Source organism: Dama dama, chromosome 5 (genome assembly GCF_033118175.1).
Source record: "Dama dama isolate Ldn47 chromosome 5, ASM3311817v1, whole genome shotgun sequence".
Classification (NCBI taxonomy): Eukaryota; Metazoa; Chordata; class Mammalia; order Artiodactyla; family Cervidae; genus Dama; species Dama dama.
Genome location: NC_083685.1, coordinates 32106132 through 32126886, shown reverse-complemented (window position 1 = coordinate 32126886; position 20755 = coordinate 32106132). Strand labels below are relative to the sequence as shown.

General features: G+C 40.2%; 1 protein-coding gene across 1 annotated transcript in view; it reads left to right on the top strand.

Moving 5' to 3' along the window:
* Window positions 1-20755, top strand: part of SPMIP2 (sperm microtubule inner protein 2) — a 119606-nt gene that overhangs the window by 29240 nt on the left and 69611 nt on the right. The window contains exon 2 of the mRNA XM_061140706.1: window positions 19915-20147. Coding sequence (XP_060996689.1) covers window positions 19915-20147 — 233 coding nt within the window. The remainder of the gene's footprint in view (window positions 1-19914; window positions 20148-20755) is intronic.

The following is a 20755-nucleotide window of genomic DNA, read 5'->3' as shown; positions in this document are numbered from 1 at the left end:
GGTTAAAAATTTGGCAACACGAGAAAAGGTATATCATGGTGTGGTATATCATGATGTGGTTGGCTGATGCAGAGTTTGTAGCTGACTTACAAACTCAGGTTGAGCCCAGAGGTAAGCCTCCTTGCTGACAAAGCTGGTTAATCCAGGGTCTCTGTTCAACAGACGAGGGGGCCACATGGTAGCAGCAGTTGTGAGGAACACCGTGTTTCTTTAAAACATTTTATTTTATGTTGGGGTTCCCCCGATTAACAATGCTGTGATACTTGCAAGCAGACAGCAAAGGGATTCATCCATACATATCCATCTATCCTTTCTCCCTCAAACCCCCTGCCCCTCCAGGCTGGCACATAACACCAAGCAGAGTTCCACATGCTATACAGTAGGTGCTTTTTGGTTATCCATTTTAAATATAGCAGTGTGTACATGACCTTCCCAAACTCTCTGTTTATCCCTTACCCATCCTCCCCCCTCCCCAGCAGCCATATGCTTGTTCTAAGCCTGTGAATCTGTTTCTGTTCTGTAAGTTCATCTATATCATTTCTTTTTAGATTCCACATATGAGGGATGTCATATGATATTTCCCCTTCTCTGTCTGACTTACTTCACTCAGTATGACAATCACTGGGTCCACACATGTTGCTGCAAATGGCACTATTTCATTCTTTTTATTACTGAGTATTATCCCGTTGAATATATGTATCACAACTTCTTCATCCGTTCCTCTGCTGATGAACATTTAGATTGCTTCCATGTCTTGACTATTGTAAACAGTGTTGTGTATCTGCGCTTGGTCTCTTATTCATGTCCGACTCTTTGCGACCCCATGGACTGTAAGCAGGCTCCTCTGTCCCTGGAGATTCTCCAGGCAAGAGTACTGGAGTGGGTTGCCATTCCCTTCTCCAGAGGATCTTCCTGACCCAGGGATCGAACCCAGGTCTCCCGCATTGTGAACAGACTCTCTACCATCTGAGCTACAGGGAAGTTCCTATGAGCAGCATGTTTCAAGGGAGATGCTGGTGATAGGATGGGGAGGCACCAGGACCACATCACACAAAGAAAACTGTAAGGAACTGGGGAGCCCAACTTGCAAAAGAACTTAGTCTGAACCTTTCTCCATGTCTGACAGGTGGTCCCCCAAGAGAGGGATTAGTAACTAAGATTCAGAATTCAGACCATATTACAGGAAGGCATATTTCAGTTCAACATAAGAAAGAATAATTTGACCTGTCCAAAAATGGAATGTGCTTCCGTTCTGGGAATATTTTGGCAGTTGGATGAACACCAGCCTTGGGGGGGAGCCCTGAACTAAGGGTACAAGGTTAAACCTGCTGACCAAGCCCAGACCCCAAACACTGGAAATGTGTATGTCTCTGCCAATACTGTGGGTGCAATAACTGGCTTTGGGACTGTATTAATGTGATGGCCAAAACCTACTGGCAAGCCAAGTGGATTAATGTATCACTAATGCAACAGGGCGTCTGTTTATTTTACATGGGAATTTTGCCCTGGTCTCCGAAGCAGAAGCCACAACCGGTAACTCTTAATGACCCATTCTCAGAGTCTCTGAACAGCAGCTGAAATGTGGATTCTCCTGCACTGCAGGCAGATTCTTTACTGTCTGAGCCACCAGGGCAGCTATTTCCTTCTTCAGGGGATCTTCCCGACCCAGGCATTGAACCCAGGTTTCCTGCATTGCAGGCGGAATCTTTAACCAGGTCTTCCCAGGTGGCAATAGTGGTAAAGCATGCACCTGCCAATGCAGGAGAGAGACATAAGACACATGGGTTTGATCGCTGGGTCGGGAAGATCCCCTGGAGGAGGGCATGGCAACCTATTCCAGTATTCTTGTCTGGGAAATCCCATGGAGAGAGGAGCCTTGTTGGCTACAGTCCATGGGGTCTCGGACACGACTGAAACGACTTAACATACACACAGGATGGCTCTAACTTCAAAACCTTCCGTCTTTAAGGTCCTTTTGTGTCTGTGTGATCCCAACGACTACAGATCCTGAGGATTTCTGCTTGTCACCACCTAGGTTGCCTGTCATGCTCGCTGCTTCATTTGAAGCCATCATGTGATCTAACATGAGTATTGTGTGGAGTGAAAGCGTAGATGCTCTGGAGCTGTCAGCATGTATAACAAGTCCTGTCTGGAGTATAATCTCATTTTAAAAGGGATCTGACTGTGAGCAATTAGCTACAGAAACCTGGGGGGGCAGGTTTCAGGGATGAGTAACAAGTCACCCAGTATTTGCAGGGACAGGGTGTGGTCACATAGCCACATAGCCAAGCCACCAGCTCTTCCCCTGCATAAACACAGTTGCTCACTGCAGTTTCATTTTGGTCACCTGAATAGACCCTTCCAGACCGCTTCTGTCTGACTCTTGAGCCAGTTATGTGCACTGAAGACCTCACCCTCTCTAACAAACAACATTACAACAATTTCCCCACTCATCATGAGCCACATTTATAATGACCCACCAGCTTAAGTACCATAGAATTTCACAGGTTTCTAAACTCCACACCAACACCATTCAATAGGAATCATATGTAGCCCACATATATAATTCAAAATGTCTTAGGAACCACTTTTTTTTTTTTTTTTACTGGAATGTAGTTGATTTACAATGTTATGCTAGTTTTGGGTGTATGGCAAAGTGACTCAGTTATACACACAGTTATATCTTCTTTCTCAGATTCTTTTCCCTTGTAGGTTATTACAAGATACTTATAGTTTCCCCTAGAAGCCACATTCTAAAAGTTAAATCAGGTGAAATCACTTTAATAATGTATTTTATTAATCCCATATATTCATATGGTTATCATTTCAATATGAAATCAATGTCAAAAGTGTAAATAGAAAGTTTTACATTCTCTCTTTTGTACTAAGTCTTCGAAATCTGGGATGTGAATTTAACTCACAGCATGTCTCAGTTTGGACTGGACCCTTAACAAGTTCCCAAAACCACTAGTGTGGTTACCATTTTGGAAAGTGCAGCGTCAGACTTGTTAAAGCTCAGATGAATATTTTCTTAGAACATCCAAATATACAAGCATCCAGTTCATGGGTTTTTAACTAAGGTTCTGCAAAGAAGTCAAAACACTTTTGACCTGTGACTTTTCTGTGAGGTCAACTTTTATAATTAGGATGAATAATGATTAATTAATTGTGGTGAAAAACATCTAGACACTTGCTGTGTATAAATAAAAATGATTCAACTTATTACTGTGGTGATATATTACAAAAATAGAACAACTATACAGGCTACCAGAATTTCAACTATTGATGATCAGGTAGGGTCTACCTAGACTAGGAATCTAGGAATTCATAGTGTGGCTCCTATATTATTTTTAATGTTTAGTGAAGAAAACATAATACATATAGAGTAGACTCATAGCTTCCTGTCCTTCTTCACAAAGGACTGAAACATTCAGTTCAGTTCAGTTCAGTCGCTCAGTCGTGTCCGACTCTTTGCAACCCCATGAATTGCAGCACGCCAGGCCTCCCTGTTCATCACCAACTCCTGGAGTTTGCTCAAACTCATGTCCATTGAGTCGGTGATGCCATCCAACCATCTCATCCTCTGTCATCCCCTTCTCCTCCTGCCCTCAATCTTTCCCAGCATCAGGATCTTTTCAAATGAGTCAGGTCTTTGCATCAGGTGGCCAAAGTATTGGAGTTTCAGCTTTAACATCAGTCCTTCCAATGATCACCCAGGACTGATCTCCTTTAGGATGGACTGGTTGGATCTTCTTGCAGTCCAAGGGACTCTCAAGAGTCTTCTCTGACACTACAGTTCAAAAGCATCATTCTTTGGTGCTCAGCTTCCTTTACAGTCCAACTCTCACATCCATACATGACCACTGGGAAAACCATAGCTTTGACTAGATGGACCTTTGTTGACAAAGTAATGTCTCTGTTTTTTAATATGTTGTCTAGGTTGGTCATAACTTTCTTTCCAAGGAGTAAGCATCTTTTAATTTCATGGCTGCAGTCAGTATCTGCAGTGATTTTGAAGCAAAATGATAGCTCTTAAACAGGGTCCAATTTGAATCTCATTTCCCTTTAGAGAGGAATATTTTTCTGTTCACCTTGACAGTGGGAGGCAGATTTTAAGGTCTTCTTTGTGGATGAAGAGTATTTCTTTTTAGAGCAAGGTTAAATCTGATGTTCATCTGTTTGGCACCAAGATACTTCCTGTGTAATATCATTAAACACTTCTCACTATAACAGTTCAGGGCATTGCATTCAGTTATCTCAGGCCTAATCTTGTTTATTAGCACTAATAGAGAAGATACGGGGATGGCAAAAGGTGATGGAAATAGCAGAAATGGTTAGAATGCGGATAATATGGTAATAGCTACCGCCAGGCATATGCTATGTGCCAGGTTCATGTATAGACTCAGCTTTCCTACACACCATAGCTGCCAATTCTTACTACAACTGCATGAGGTTGTCAGATGTAGTTTCATTTTTCAGATAAGAAACAGCCTGAGAAGCAGTCTTTGAGAAGGTTACAAACCTAGTCCGCAATAGAATTCAGATAAAGTATGGTCTGTTTTCTCTGCCCCATACCAGAAACCACCCAATAAAGCAAAATAAATGAAAAAGGAAATGGTTTGCTGTAAACCAATTGCAAGCCTCAAGACATATTGAATGAAAGGGCAGAGTGTAAATTATATGATATAAACTTGGTGGGGAGAAATAAAGCATTTCATCACTTCCCCGTACAACAAAGAAAAGGGAACAGTTGAAGGGGCAGTAACAACAATGATGTCCTGAGACAATCATAAATACACTCCACAGAAAATGAAATTTCAGAGAAACAGGGAAAATTGAAGAATAGGAAGGACTGAATGTGTAGGTGATAGGTATGATTAAGAGACCAAAGCAGAGGGAAAAAAGTAATTCAGGTGGCCATTATATCAGTGACTTTCAAACTTTCCTGACTGCAGCCCGGAGTAAAAAATATATTTTACACAGGGACCCAGTTAACTAATGTTAATGTGTGTGTGTGTGTGTGTGTGTGTGTGTGTATACAGGTGCAAAGGGAGTTCACTGGACAAAGGACAGTCTTTTATTTATTTTTTATTTCAAATATGTTTTTAAAATTTTTATCTTATATTGAACAATAGTTGATTTACAATGTTGAGTTAGCTTCAGGTGTACAACAAAGTGATTCAGTTACATATATATATATACATGTATCTATTCCATTTCAAATTCTTTCCCCATTTAAGTTATCACAAAATATTGAGTATAGTTCCCTGTGCTATACAGTAGGTCCTTGTTGGCTATCTGTTTTGTATATAGTAGTATATACATGTCGATCTCAAACTCCCAATTTATTCCCTCCCCTCTCTTTCCCCTTTAGTAGTCATGAATTTGTTTTTTATGTCTGGGAGTCTATTTCTGTTTTATAAATAAGTTCATTTGTATCATTGTTTAGATTCTGCATATACTTGATATCATATGATATTTGTCTTTGTCTTACTTGAGAAGGGACAGTTTTTTAAACAATTGTTGCTACAATTGGATAGCTACACACAAAAAAGTTGAACTTCAATGCGTGTCTCTCATCATATACATTTATTTTTTGACCATGCAACTTGTGGGATCATAGTTCCCTGACCAGGGATCAAACCTGGGCCCCCTTCAGTGGAAGTGCAGAGTTCTAATCGCTGGACTGCCAGGGAATTTCTGACATGTACAAAAAGTGACTTGAAATGGATCATAAACCTAAATGAAAAACCTAAAACTATAAAACTTCTAAAGAAAACATAAGAGAAAACCTTTGTGACCTTGGGTTAGGTGAATAACTTTTTAGACGCAGCATCTTAAAGATGATCCATAAAAGAGCTAACTTATAAATTGGTCTTTATCAAAGTTAAAACTTCTATTCTCCATAAGACACTGTTAGGAGGATAAAAATAGAATGACAGACTAGAAGCAAATATTTGCAAAATACATATTGATGAAAGACTTGTATCCAGAAATAACTCTCAAAACTCTCCATAAGGAAACAACACACACACACAAAAGGGCAAATGACTTGGACCCTTTATCAGAGAAGGCATACAGATGGCAGATCAGCACAAAATGCTCAATATTATTAGTTGTTACAGGAGCGCAGACCAAAATTGCAGTGAGATAGCATCACCCACTCATTAGAAGGGCAAAAAATTAAGACAGACTCTACCGTGTTTTGGTGTGGACGCAGAGAACACTGCAGTGTTCAGTAGAACACTGCTGGTGAGAATATAAAACAAATGACCACTTTGGGGATCAATTTGACAGTATTTTAGGTTAATATACCTACCATATGACCCAACCCTTCCACTCCCAGGTTTTACCTAAGAGAAATGAAAGCATATGTCCACACAACAGTCTGTTCACAGATGTTCACAGCAGCTTTATTTGTATCAGCCCCAAACTGAAAACACCCCCACAGTCCCTCACCAGGAAAATGAATACACTCAGTGTTGCATATTCGTACAAGATACTATTTATCAATACAAAGGGATAAGCTATTGGTATATGAGTGATCTCAAAATAATTATGCTTAGTGTCAGTAGCCAGACAAAAGAGAGTGCATGCTGTATGATGCCATTTATATAAACTTGTAGAAAATACAATTAATTTATAGTAACTGAATGCAGATATGTGGTTGCCTTGGTATGGGAAAGGGTAGGGGTGGGAAAAAGAGAGGATTTATAAAGCAGTGTGAGGAAATTTGTAGGTGATGGGATATGATTTTTATTTTGATTGTGGTGATATTTCATGGGTAGGGTTGCCAGATTTATCAAGTGAAAATACAAGGCACCCAACTAAATTTGAATTTCAGATAAAGAATATTTTTAGTATAATTATGTGCCATACAATGTTTGAAATATAGTTGTACAAAAAATTACTTATTGTTTATCTGAAATTCAAATTTAACTGGATGTTCTGTATTTATCTGACCCCCTGTTCATGTATGTACACTTTTGTGGAGGGTTGGAATGGAGGGAGGAGGGGGAGGGGAGGGAGGGAAGGGATGTATGTGTACATATAGCTGACTCACTTTGTTGTTCAGCAGAAGCTAACACAACATTGTAAAGCAATTATCCTCCAATTAAGAAATAAATTTAGAAAATTTAAGATGCAGTTTATTGTATGTCAGTTACACTTCAATAAAGATGCTAAAAACAAGAGGAAACTGGATTAACCAAGGAGGATGTGATGACTTTCCCAGGTCCTCCCAGCACTGGCAGCCACTCCAGGACTAAAGTCCTAATGCCATTTTCCCTAGTTCAAAGGCTCTTCTTGCTCCTCCACGCTGATTCAAGAAGAAAATGTTTGCTCACAAGGAGGGAAGAATAGATCCCCAAAGTACGGACATTCAGAAATGGACTGACAAGAAACTTTAAATTAGTTTATAATGTGTATGATCTCTGCTCTCACGTGTGAGGTCTAATATTTCACCTGTTCACAAACCCATTTATTTATTTTTACTTAAAACAATCATGGTATCATGTTCACAGAGTACAGATTCTTTGGGTCAGAAATTGGGAAAGGGCATAAAAGGGTGGCTTGTCTCTGTTTGCATGATATCTAGGGTCTCACCTCGGAGGACTCAGTCTATGGGCAAGAATCCTCTTGAGGCTTCATCGTTCACAGGTCTGTGGTTGACGTTCATTGTCTCCTTAGAACTCTACTGGGGCCATCAGACCAAGGCTGCCCCTGGTGTCTCTGTGTGGCCTCGACTTCCTCACAGCCTTGAACTACTTAACTGGGGACCAGGGCTTCAGAGCTGAGTGCCTCAAGAGGCAAGAAGTGGTAGTTGCCAGTTTCTAAGGGCTGGACCTGGAGGGGAGAGCAGTGTCACTTTTGCCATATGCTACAAACTCATTTTAAAAGCAAAATGCCTCAGTACTGTGAATTTGTTCTTGGAATAAATGAGGACTTGTTTCATTTCAATCCCCTTCATTAGTACCTGGGAACACAAGCAGTCCCCTGGCTGGCTGAGGAGGAAAGTGTGAAGGTGTAATAAAAGGATACAGGGAGCCTGGTACTCCAGTGGTTAAGACTCCATGCTAACATTGCAGTGGGGATGGGTTTGATCCCTGGTCAGGCGGGGCCAAAGAAAGATTTTTAAAAAATGTATCAAATGCGTGTAAATCTATGGCTGATTCATATCAATGTATGACAAAAAATAATAATAATAATAATTAAAAAATGATTATGTATAAAAAATAAATAAATAAATAAAACCTAAAAAAAAAATGTATCAAATGGATAAACAAAAGGTCCTACTGTATAGCACAGGGAACTGTATTCAATATCCTGGGATAAAAGAAAATGGAAAAGAATAAGAAAAAGAATGTGTGTGTGTGTGTGTATATATATATATATATATATATATATATATATATAAATGAGTCACTTTGCTATACAGCAGAAATCAAATCAATGCTGTTAATCAACTCTGATAAAAATAAATTTAAAAAGATACAAAAATGTAGAGAGTACCAATCTGTTGATTACTGCTTACCTGCTTTTTACAATCAAATATTTCTCAACAATCCCAATAGGAGGCTCACAAGTTTTTCTTGCAACCTACTTTTGGTCATCTTAAAGTCATTCTTATTTATTTATCTTGCCATGCCATATGGGCCATGTGAAATCTTAGTTCCCCAATGAGGGATCGAACCCATGCCCCCTGCAGTGGAGGCACTGGAAGTACTGAGTTTTAATCACTGGATTTACAGGCAAGTCCCCTTTAAGTTATCTTTACTCATTTATTGTATAATTCACAAGGGGGAGAAATACTGCTTTCTAGTCTAAATTGCCCTGCTCTAAACTGGAGTCACTTATGGCCATCTAGAAATAAACAACCCTTTCCTGGGGTCCTGTTTATCCGGGGAAGTAGAGAAGGAATGGCCATATTTCATTGTGGCCAAAAAGTGTTAATTTCATAAATTGCATTCTAATTCCTCTGTAATTTTGATGTACTTTGCTATCAATGCCTACATTTAAAGTGGCAAGTTTCTTTTCTTTTCTCTTTTTGAAGCAAAGCTGGTATTAAGTCAATGGTATGTTTTACAACCCATAGCAGCTGTTTCTACCCAGCCCCGTGTTAGTTAAGCTCTCTCTCTGGACTAGGCGGTAATTACCATCATTACTCAGCGCGTGAACAGAGCAATGCGTATCCACTCAGCTCTTCCAGGGGTGGGTAAAACCAGTGCCATTCTTACTCGTGTTATTGTTTCCAGTCTATCTATATCATTTATCCTCCCACCTACTTTTCTGTGTTTTTATCTGCCCAGGCAGGTTAACTATATTTACATCTCCTGACTGGTCATTTATGCAACTCTTAATAAAATCAACAATCACAGAGTCAGAAATGAGATGGGGCCAAATTAACACCAGGAAAGTAGAATAAAGCAATGCTCTCTTCTGGGACCTTTTGTACAAATAAAAAGTAACCTCTTTTGGACTTCCCTGGTGATTCAGTGGCTAAGACTCTGAGCTCCCAATGAAGTGGGGGCCCAGGTTCAATCCCTGGTCAGGGAACTAGATCCTACATGCTGCAACTAAAGATCCAGAATGCTGCAACGAAGATTGAAGATCCCACATGCTGCAACTAAGACCCAACTCAGCCAAATAAATAAACATTTTTATTATTTTTTTGAAAAATAACCTTTTTGATGTAAAATAGTCATTTCAATAAAATGTTTATTTTTGCAGCAATGTAACCAACTATTTGATTCTAACAAATAGAGAAGCTTTCTGTCTAAATCATGCATGGAGAAAGTGTCAGATAAAAGACACATATGAAACCCCCTCTAGATCGGGGGTCTTCAACTGTGCCCTGTGGACCAAATCTGGTTCAACCCCTGGTTTAACTACAGCTTGAAAATGGTTTTGACTTCCTAAGTGGTTGAAAAAATTCAAAGAAGAATACTTTGTAACATGTGAAATTATGTAAAGTTCCAATTTTAGTGTTCATAAGTCAAGTTTCATTGGAGTACAGATACACTTTCATCTATCTACTGTCTATGGTTTGTGCTGCAAAGTCAGGGCTGAGATGCGGTGACAGACATGGCAAAGCCCCAGAGCCTGAACCGTTTCCTTTCCAGCCTCTCAGAGGACAGTTTGCCCACCTTTGCTCTAGCTCGGAAGGTCTGAGAGGAGCACCGCCCTCTGTCCCTTGCACTGTGTGAAGATGAGTTCATCTGGGGCCCCTGGCTTGCCTCTGCTTTTCTGTTCCAGAGTAAAGTCGTATCTTCAAACATGAGAGCATAAACACTAAATGAATTATAATTCCTGTGATCAAGAACCAGACAGTAAAGAAGCCACTTCAAATAATGCTGTGTGTTATATAAGTAGATTTTAGGACTTTCCTCATGGTACAGTGGTTAAGAGTGCGTCTGCCAATGCCGGGGACATGGGTTCTATCTCTGGCCTGGGAAGTTGCCACATGCCTAGGGGCAGCTAAGCCCATACATCCGGACTGCTGGACCTGTGCTCTAGAGTCTGAGAACCACAAGTGGAGAGTAGCCCCCACTTGCAGCAACTAGAGAAAGTCCACTTGCAGCAAAAAAATAAAATTGTGAAAAGTGGATTGCAAAGCAGTTAAAAAAAAAAAAAGTTGCGTTGGGTGTGTGTTTTCCTTTTTTTTCTGTGACGAGTTTCCCAAAGCTCCATAGCAGACAAGTCAGAGGCCTCACAAGCTCCTGCTTTCCAGGGAGCAGCCGTTTTGTTCAGTCACATACTTTGGCCTCACATGACTCGGAGTAAAACCCTGATTCATCCATGCCAGTCGCTGAAATCCCAGTCCTCTTGCTAGGGCTTGATTTTAGGAAGAGATAAATGACTCAATTCCCACCGATAAAATGAGAGAATAATTCATCTGGGTTTTCAAGGAAGGGTTTCTCCACTGGTGAAACAACCCCCCCCTCCACCTTGGGTATTATGATACCTGCATATGATACCTGCCTCTGTGACGGCTTCCTTGGAGATTCAAGGGGAGCTTGCCTGAAGGCAGCCTGGTCCCCTGGGAACTGCAGAGCACAGATCTAGGTAAAGCCTGTTCTTCTGAAAACAATACTGGGCTACAGCGTTAAGCAAGTCTGGATTCTTTAAACCTCAGAAGATCTTACTATATGACACAATCATTTCCTTTATTATTTAATTCATTTGCAATGAATTTCCTGTTATTTGCAGTGCAGTTTTCCGGTGGGTCTTTAAAATTAGTTCTAAATACGTATGCCTTGTTAATATCTTTTCTCATGGGAACATCTTGAGCCTGTCTTCATGAATGGCAAAGAGTTCCTTATAATAAATCGACCATTTTGTGCACATTTATACAAGAAAATTCCAAGTCAAAACCAAACAAAATAAAACCTATTTATTGTCTACTTAGATTTTCTCTTCACATGAGATAAACATGTGGAGGATTATCTGGTTGCACTTTTGTCAAGATGAGTGTGTCTGTTTTATTTTCTAAGTGAAAGCCCCGAGATGTTTACAGAAGTTTTTATCTTACCTTCTTTCTGTGCTCACCAGGAAAAACACAGAGTTATATACTTTAAGATTACATCGGCAAGTTCATGATAAAGTAGCTGTTCTTTTAACAAACATTACCAAGGTTTTGCTTAGTCCATGGCACCACCTAGAATGCCATGGAAGTTTCAAAGCAAATAGAAGACAGTTGGAGTCTCTAAGGGAACTAACTTGGGGCCACTTGAAGAGCAGAGAGACAGGAAGCTCCTAAAATAGCTGAGAAGCCTGAGCTCACACATGAAACATGGATCAAGCTGTACTTTACAGTTTGAGGGAATAATAAAATCTGTCCAGAGAGCAGACAATGCTTTCTGAAGGAGAACGTGGTCTCTTTAGACTGTATGGTACCCCAGTCCATTCAGGACTATTCTCCCATCTATGGATCACCCCCCTGGGGATACTGTGTCTCCTTCTCTTGTGTACATCTGATATAATTCCTTCTTTATATATCTAGTTGTATACGACCTCTTCTGCTTGTCTTCTGGATTTTTGCATCAACAGTTGGTCTTTAAATAGTTATAATTTTGGTGTGCCCATGGAAGGAGGTAAGCTCAGAGTCTTCCCCTCTGCCATCATCCAAATACATAGTGACAAATTGAGTCTTTCAGTTCACTCAGTGGTTAGATCTATTGAATAATTGCATGAATTTGATTGAAATATGGTTTTAAAATGTTCCATTCCATAAGTCCATCCTGTGCTAATAGTTGGAGAATCCTGTGTACCTTAGCAGTTACAACAATTAATCTCTATTATTGTCTCTTCTCCTTTCCCCATGGGACTATGTGTGACAGGTGTCCCTTAGAGTTTAGTATTTCACATCTTGCCCTCTGACCTCTGTCTTGGTGTGATTCCCCCAACAAGTCCTGCTGTAGTGCATGGTGCATTTGCAGTGGCCTGTTTATGTCCATATTGTCAATGTATTTTCAAATACATGTATTAAAACAGTTCCGTGTTCCACTCAATACCTTTTGATTTGTTTCCTTGGTGTGTTTCATTTTGGTCACCGGGGTGGAGAATTAGCCTATGAAGCCACATTATGGGATAAAATGATATTCTGGTGAGCATCCACCCTTCTCTGTGCCTCCAACTATTCAGAATAAGTGTTGTGAAAAACAATTCTTTCTCTGACCTCACCCTAAACTGTTGTATCATGAAGTCCAGACTAGCAGGCTCTAAGGGAGTTCTGAAAATTAGAGAATCACTTGCTTTTCCCTCCGTAAGACTTTATATACTTGCCATCTTGTGCTGGAATTCTTTTTTTTTTTTAATATAATTTATTTATTTTTGATTGCGCTGGGTCTTCATTGCAGTGCGTGGGTTTCTCACTGGGCTGGCGTCTCCTGTTGTGGAACTCAGGCTGTGGGGTGTGCAAGCTTCAGTAGTTAGGCTGGGTGAGCTCAGTAGTTGCAGTTCCCGGGTTTGAGGGCACAGGCTCAGAAGTTGGGGTGCCCGGGCTTAGTTGCTCCGCAGCATGTGGGATCTTCCCGGACCAGGGATCAAACCTGTGTTTCTTGCATCGGCAGGCAGATTCTTTACCGTTGGGCCACCAGGGAAGCCCTTTGATGGAATTCTTTAATTCCTGTATTTAATAAACAATTCTCTTCAGCATTCAACACATGTTTCTTGAGGACCTACATGTTCCAAGCACTGTGTTGGTCATTAAGACTTTTATAGAGATTACATGCATATAATAAATAAATAAATATATACATATAAAATATAATAAATAAATATTATATGCATGAGAAAGAGGACATTTGCCATTTTGCCACCTGGTGGGTATTATGCTTAGTGAAATAAGTCAGAGAAAAAAAAATGCTATATACTCTCACTTATATGTGGAATCTAAAAAAGTCACACACTTAAAGAGTAAATTTGTGGTTATCAGGGGCTGGGAATTGGTGCAATAAAACAGATGCTGTTTAAAGGGACAAACTTAAAAAAATAGAGGTACAAACTCAAAGAATAGCAAATAAGCCTAGAGATCTAATGTACAGCTTAGTGAATATGGACAACAATATGGTATTATCAATATTGCTAAGAGACTAGTTTTAATTAGTTTAGTCATGCCACTAAGAGGAAATGATAGATGTGCTAATTATCACTACAATATTGATCATATTAGAATATATAAATATATCAACTCAACATGTTGTACACCTTAAATGTATACAGGATTTACATCAAATATTTTTCAATTAAAAAGTTTTTAAGTATTTACAAAGATAAATAAAAACCTTTACCCTCTAGGAGCTTACAAATAGAGTAGATTCAATTAATACAGTATTTTTAAAGATGAAATCAAAAGAAACTACTGTGAAGGCAGCATGCTGAGTGTCTAATTTGGGCTTGGAAGGATTAGAGATGTTTTCCAGAAAAGGCAGCACTCACAGTAAGCCTTGAAAGATGAGTTCTGATCATGAGAAAAGGCGAAGGAAGGTAAGACTCCAGTTTATGAAGACACTAGTCAGCCATCTGAAGAAATCTGGATGAAAAAAGATATAGGCACTGGAGAAAACCATTTCATGTTAGGAGACATGAGAGCTGAGACTAGTTAGAAGGTTGTAGGCCAGATGAGAGATGCTGAAGGATGGTTTATTAGTCCTCACCTGCCTCTCAGTGAGAAAGGAAGCTCCTTGAAGGCAGGTCTTGGCTTTGCTCGCTGCTCTTTGCATAACACTGGAAACAGTGCCTGGCATATAGTTCAATAAATATTTGTTGAATAAATGAATGCATAAGTCAGTGAGAGGACAAATGAATAAATGAGTTACTTCATTAATTAACTGAAACACTGCAGATGCAGGAGAGAAATCAGAAAGAAACACCTGCCTCAGGATAGAACTTTCTTTCTCTGCTGACACACGCCACAGCCAGGGCCTTTCCAGGTGTTGGCAGAAGGTGACACTTGTTGGAAAGCCGTCATATTTTCTGATCTGGGCTCTTTCCAGCCTCCATGGCATCTGCTTCCTTCCTGTCCCTCATCTTCAGAGATTGACAGACTATGGCTTCTGGGTCAAATTTGTCCTGCCACCTATGAGCAAAGAATGTTCTTTATTGTTTCAAATGGTTGTGGGGTGGGGAGGGAAGCAAAAGAAGAATAACAACTTGTAAGATGTGAAAATTACGTGAAATTTAAATTGCAGTGTCTATAAATAAAACTTCATTGGAACCCAGCGATGCCCATTTGTTTACATACTGTCTGTGGAGCTGAGGCAGAGTCTGTATGCCCCAAACACAAAGTGAAAAATCTTTCCTCTCTGGCCCTTTGTGGGGAAAGTTTGTCAACCCCTGAACTAGAAGAGCTCTCAGGAAAGGCTTTGAAGTTTATTCACAGTAAGAAATAAATTATTCGTGAAAGTTCCGAAAATACACTTTAAAAAATGAAACAGGTAAGACAAAGCATCAAATTAAAATGAGAAATGAATGAACAAGAAAGAGGAAGAGACACAAATAGTCATGTTGATGTATATTATGTGCCAGATCATCAGATAAGCACTTCTTTCAATAAAATTATTTCCTCTCCCTCTAACAAGGCTGTCAGACAGGTGTCACTATTTTTTAAATCATTTTTAAAAATTAAAATTAATTAATTTTTAATGCTTTGTTACCTCATGTGTACAGGATAATGATTCATATATATATATATTATTTTCAGGTTCTTCTCCATTATAGGTTAGTGAAAGATATTTAACATAGTTCCCTGTGCTATATATTAGGTCTCTGTTGATTATCTATTTTATATATAGTGCTGTGTAGATGTCAATCCCAAACTCAACTTATCCCTCCTCCCCCTTTTTTCCTTTGGTAACCATAAAATTTTTTTTTCTATGTGAGTCTATTTCTGTTTTGTAAATAAATTCATTTGTATCATTTTTAAATTGGATGACAACTATAAGTAATATCATATGATATTTGTCTTTGTATGCTTTCTTCAGTTAGTGTGGTAATCTCTAGGTTTATTCATGTTGCTGCAAATGGCAGTTTCATTCCTTTTAGTGGCTGAGTAGTATTCCATTGTGTATTTGTACCACATCTTTTTTTCCATTCATCTGTCAATGGACATCTAGTTTTCATCCTTGTCCTGGCTATTGTAAACACTGGAGTGTGTGTATTTTTTCTCATTTTATAGATGAGGAGTCTAAATTCAGAGGCTGAATAATGTTCCCTGGGTCACAAAGCCAGCATAAGACAAAGTCAGGATTTGATGCTACAGTAGTTTAGCTTGTAAACTACATCCTCAACTGTAACATTAGAATTTCAGACACTAATGAGCAGGTCATGTTGGGCATGTACAGGGGAAAAAGGATCTACCCTCTGCCCTTGAGATCACAGTTTCTCCAGGGCAGGAAGATGAAGAAATGAGAACCTATGAAGTTGGCCCAGGTGTGAAAGGAAGTACATCTCCCGCCCACATCATGATGTGAGCCTCTGGGCACAGGATCAATGCTGGGCAACTTGTTCAAACATTACAGCTTCAGGTCATCCCCTGGAGCTGGTCTTCAGGTGTGAACGAGATCTCCAAAACAGATGAGCACCTGACGATTTTATTAACCCAGGAGCTGACGACTTCGTGATTGGCAAATGAGGGGTGGAATTTTGGGCAGAGAATGAACAATCCAAAAAAACTTGCCATAGGATGATAAACAAATAGGAACTCCCTAAGGGATATAGCAACAGTGGTCGAACAGACATGTTAGTTGGTAAAGGAAAAATAAAGAGACTGTGGATTGGACAGAAATTGGGAGTTTGGCCTTTAGGCAGGGAATCGGATCCAGCAGAGAGTCTCAGCTCTGGAGGAAGAGGGTCAGAATAATGAGTCACACAAAGCCAGACACCTATGGAGCTGTCCATCAGGGTAACCCCATGTCTGCATTGCTGGCTGGGCAGTGACAGTGGGTCTTTTGGTTATGTGAGCTCTGGGCTGGCTCCAGGGACCATGAACCTGGCCCACTGAGGATGGTGGTACCAGCTGGCTCCGCTGTGAGGTGGGTGCCTGTGTCAGCTCCACGGCCTGGGGGAATTGTCCCAGAAGTTCCTGGACCACGCACACTGTATCACGCTATTTCCAAAGCACACAGGAGATGGGGGGGCGGGGGGAGGGTCAAGAAAGTCCAGTGGCTCAACTAAAAAGCCACAGAGAAGCTTGATTCTCTGGGGAGCCCCTCTCCCCACACTTGACTTGCAAAGCACATGCACTTTCCACGATTCTGTCTAAAATGAAGTGTTTAGACTCAGCTGTCAAGAAAGTGTTCTTTTAAAAAATGTTTTGCGGTCCACTGAGTGAGGAGGAGTAACTATAGATAGACATCTGCTCTCACATTGGCAGTGGCATGAGGGGACGACAAAATTTCAGCAACAACTGAAACATTACAAAGAGGATTGTTATTTCCCCAACTCTGTTGGTATCTGCAGGACATGTACAGGTGACCCAATGAAAAAAAAAGATAGACATTTAGATCAGTTTGGGAAAAGCTGTGTTACATAATTGTAAACAGGTTCATTTAGTGCAGGATTTCTCAGAACTTTTAAAATGCTTTTTGTAGGCTGGGAATCTCTCAAAGGCAAATGGACATCATCCCAAATGTACCTGATGGTGGAGCACCCCCGCCCCCTCCCAGACATTGTCATGTCACTCATGGGAGCAGCATTAGGGGAACATTTGGGAAAACACCGGTCTACCCTAGTGGCTCAGATGATAAAGAATCCGCCTACAATGCAGGAGACCCGGGTTCGATCTCTGAGTCCGGAAGATCCCCTGGAGAAGGAAATGGCAACCCATTCCAGTGTTCCTGTCTGGGAAATCCCAGGGACAAAGGAGCCTGGTAGGCTACAGTCCAAGAGGTTGCAAATGGTCAGATACTATTGAGTAACTAACACTTTCACTTTCACACTTGAGAAAACACCAGCCTAAGCATACCCTGAAATTCCAGCAAGACTAAAACAGTCACAGTTTCATCCTGTTTGGAGGAGATTGCAAATTTGTGCTTATGGCAGGAGATTTGTAAGTGAGCCTTCAGCACTGGCTAACTTGGGAGAGAAAACAGTTTTTCATGCTCGGGCCATTCTATACAGAGTCCTTTTGCCTGAGTGAGAACCTGCAGTCATAATGGATTCATCACAGGAAATGAGCCAGTCAACACGCGGGCATTCCAGGAAGCACAGTGATTAGGAAGTTGGGGAATCATCTGCCCGGGTCTTGTGTCTAAAGCGTCATTTCTCATGTTTTCTTTTTTTTTTTTTTTTAATTTTTAATAAATTCAGTTCAGTTCAGTTCAGTTCAGTTGCTCAGTCCTGTCTGACTCTTAGCAACCCCATGGACTGCAGCAGGCCAGGCTTTCCTGTCCATCACCAACTCCCAGAGCCTACTCAAACTCATGTCCATTGTGTCGGTGATACCATCCAACCATCTCATCCCCTGTCATCTCCTTTTCCCCACACCTTCAATCTTTCCCAGCATCAAGGTATTTACTTTGATTTATTTGTTTTTGACTGCACTGGGTCTTCATTGCTGAGCATGGACTTCGTCTAGCTGCAGTGAATGGGGACTCTCATTGCAGTGGCTTCTCTTGTTGAGGTTCACGGGCTCAGTAGTTGTGATGCACTGACTTCGTTGCTCAATGTTATGTGGGATCTTCCTGGACCAGGGATCAAACCCACGTCCCCTGCGTTGGCAGACAGATTCTTATGTACCCCTAGGGAAGTCTCACTTCTCTCATTTTCAGTTTCCTTGGAAAGCTTGGAGGATTTTTCTAGGCACAGATTTGTTATACTGACCTCTCCATCAGAGCACTTAGTCAAACCCCCGACCACTTGTACTCTCTGAAAACCTTGAGCTCAATGACCCAAGACAAAACCAGAGGGTACCTGGGGCCAGAAGGCACCAAGTGACACCATGACCATAGCAAAACCTCTGTCTCCAAAGTCTGGGTTTCCCTTGAGTTAGTGGAGCTCAATGACCCAAGACAAAACCAGAGGGTACCTGGGGCCAGAAGGCACCAAGTGACACCATGACCATAGCAAAACCTCTGTCTCCAAAGTCTGGGTTTCCCTTGAGTTAGTGGAGTGATCCTCCTTTTTGTGTCTCCGATCTGCCCAGACAGTGCTTCAGCCACTTTGCTTCTGGGTCTTCTGAGACCCTTCCTGGGCCGCAGTTCATTGTCTGTTCTAATCAGACCCTTCTTGGCTTCACTTTACACATTTACATCATCAGTTTTCAACACCAATTGTATACAAGCCATCTTTTCCCAGATCTCCTCTTATTTTTGCTTGTTTTGCCCACTTCTACAATTCATTGATTCTTTTTTGTTCATTGTCTTTCATTTAAAATACCAATATTTGTTTAATGCCCCTGCCTTTGGGCCTCTTAATCTGACAATTTTCTCCAATCTTCCCATGGCTTCTAATACATTTGGGGAATTTTCTAATCCTCATTTCAGGATTTTATCTCTCTAGATAAAATATTCCAATGTCTAAAGACCAACATCCTGCAAATGTGGTGTAAGTGAGAAGTTTTAGTGTATAGAATATGTCAGCTATTCACAACAGCCAAGACATGGAGACAACCGAAATGCCCATCAACAGACGAATGGATAGAGATGTGGTTATATATACAATGAAGTATTACTCAGCCACAAAAAATGAAATAATGCCATTTGCAACAACATGGGTGGACCTAGACATTATCATACTAAGTGAAGTAAGTCAGAGAATGACAAATATTATATATAATGGCTCATATATGGAATCAAAAATGATAAAAATGACATCATCTATGAAACAGAAACAAACTTACAGACTTAGAGAACAGACCTATTGTTGCCAGGCTGGACTTGGGGCAGGGAAGGATGGATTGGGGGTTTGGGATTAGCAGGCAAACTATTTTATGTATAGGATGGATAAACAACAAGGTCATGCCGTGTAGAAAAAATTAACACAATACTGTGAATCAACTATATTTCAATAAAATAAAATTTAAAAAAAAGCATGTTTGTATTAAATTCGTTATAACGAAAGCCGTGTAGTGGGGTGATTAAGAGCCCAATCTATGAGACAGCCTGTCAAGGAGTAAAGACTGTGACTCTGGACAAGTAACTAATCTTTCTGGGCCTTGTTTTCCCCATCTATAAACTGGGGAAAATAATACCCCATACTTCTCTTGGTTATTATAAGGAGCAACTGAACATAGATATGTTAAAAATTAACATATCTAAAAAGCTTATGGCAGCACCTAGAGCATAGTGAATGCGCACAATCATTAGTGAATGCACAAAATCATTAGCTAGTATTATCTCCACCATTTAGAATAACCAAAGCATCTCAGAATAAAGTGCAGAGGTTTTCAGTTTTTGTGTTTCTTTCTGTTTTAAGGCCCAGATTATGTAAAGGATCACCTCCCTCAAGTTGCTCAGCACACTGCCTATATAGGAGAAAAGTGTCCTGCACTAGAGAAAACTGGAGATCTCAGATATTTATGGAGGCCTGCCTCGAACAGAAGCTTGCCAGCTAAATATAAACCTGAGTACGTTGGTGAAATTGGCTGGGGAATACCAGAGTATGATTTTATCAACAAAACAAGGCTTCAGACTGGCTTTCACATCAAGGTATTGCTCTTAAATTCATTGTCCTCCTCAAACATTGTTTTCTTTTTTTCCTCCCAATGAATAGTCAGTTTATTTTTTCCAGACTAATTTTACAACTAATTTATTATTAATTGAAGCAGATAACAATACAGTCAAAATCAAGTAAACAGAAAAAGTTTTAAATATCTCTGTGATTTCTAGCCTTGGGTATAATGTCATAAGGACTGTGTCTAGTAAAATGCTCCATCATGTATTGAAAAATCTGTATGTCAGATTTTCCAAGAAAGACTTGCTTTCAAATAAACACCAGGAACCATAAAAAGAAAAAACCTCTAAGTGACAGCTCTTTGGTATCCATAATATTAAATATGTCTCCAAGACTTCTTCACATTAAACTTTTTCACATCAAATGTATTGATCAAGGAATCGGGAAAAAAAAATCATTATATTTGTAGGGCTTCTGTTTCACCATCAGTACAGTAAATGATAACAGCTTTCACTTGCCCTCCCTACCAACTGTTTTCTGATTTAAATGCTTTCTGAGTTTGCTTCCATAGGAAATGTCGTGTCCTGGACTTGTCCTTGAGAAGCAATGGGATTGGAGCTTGTGCGGAAAAATGAGTGTGTGG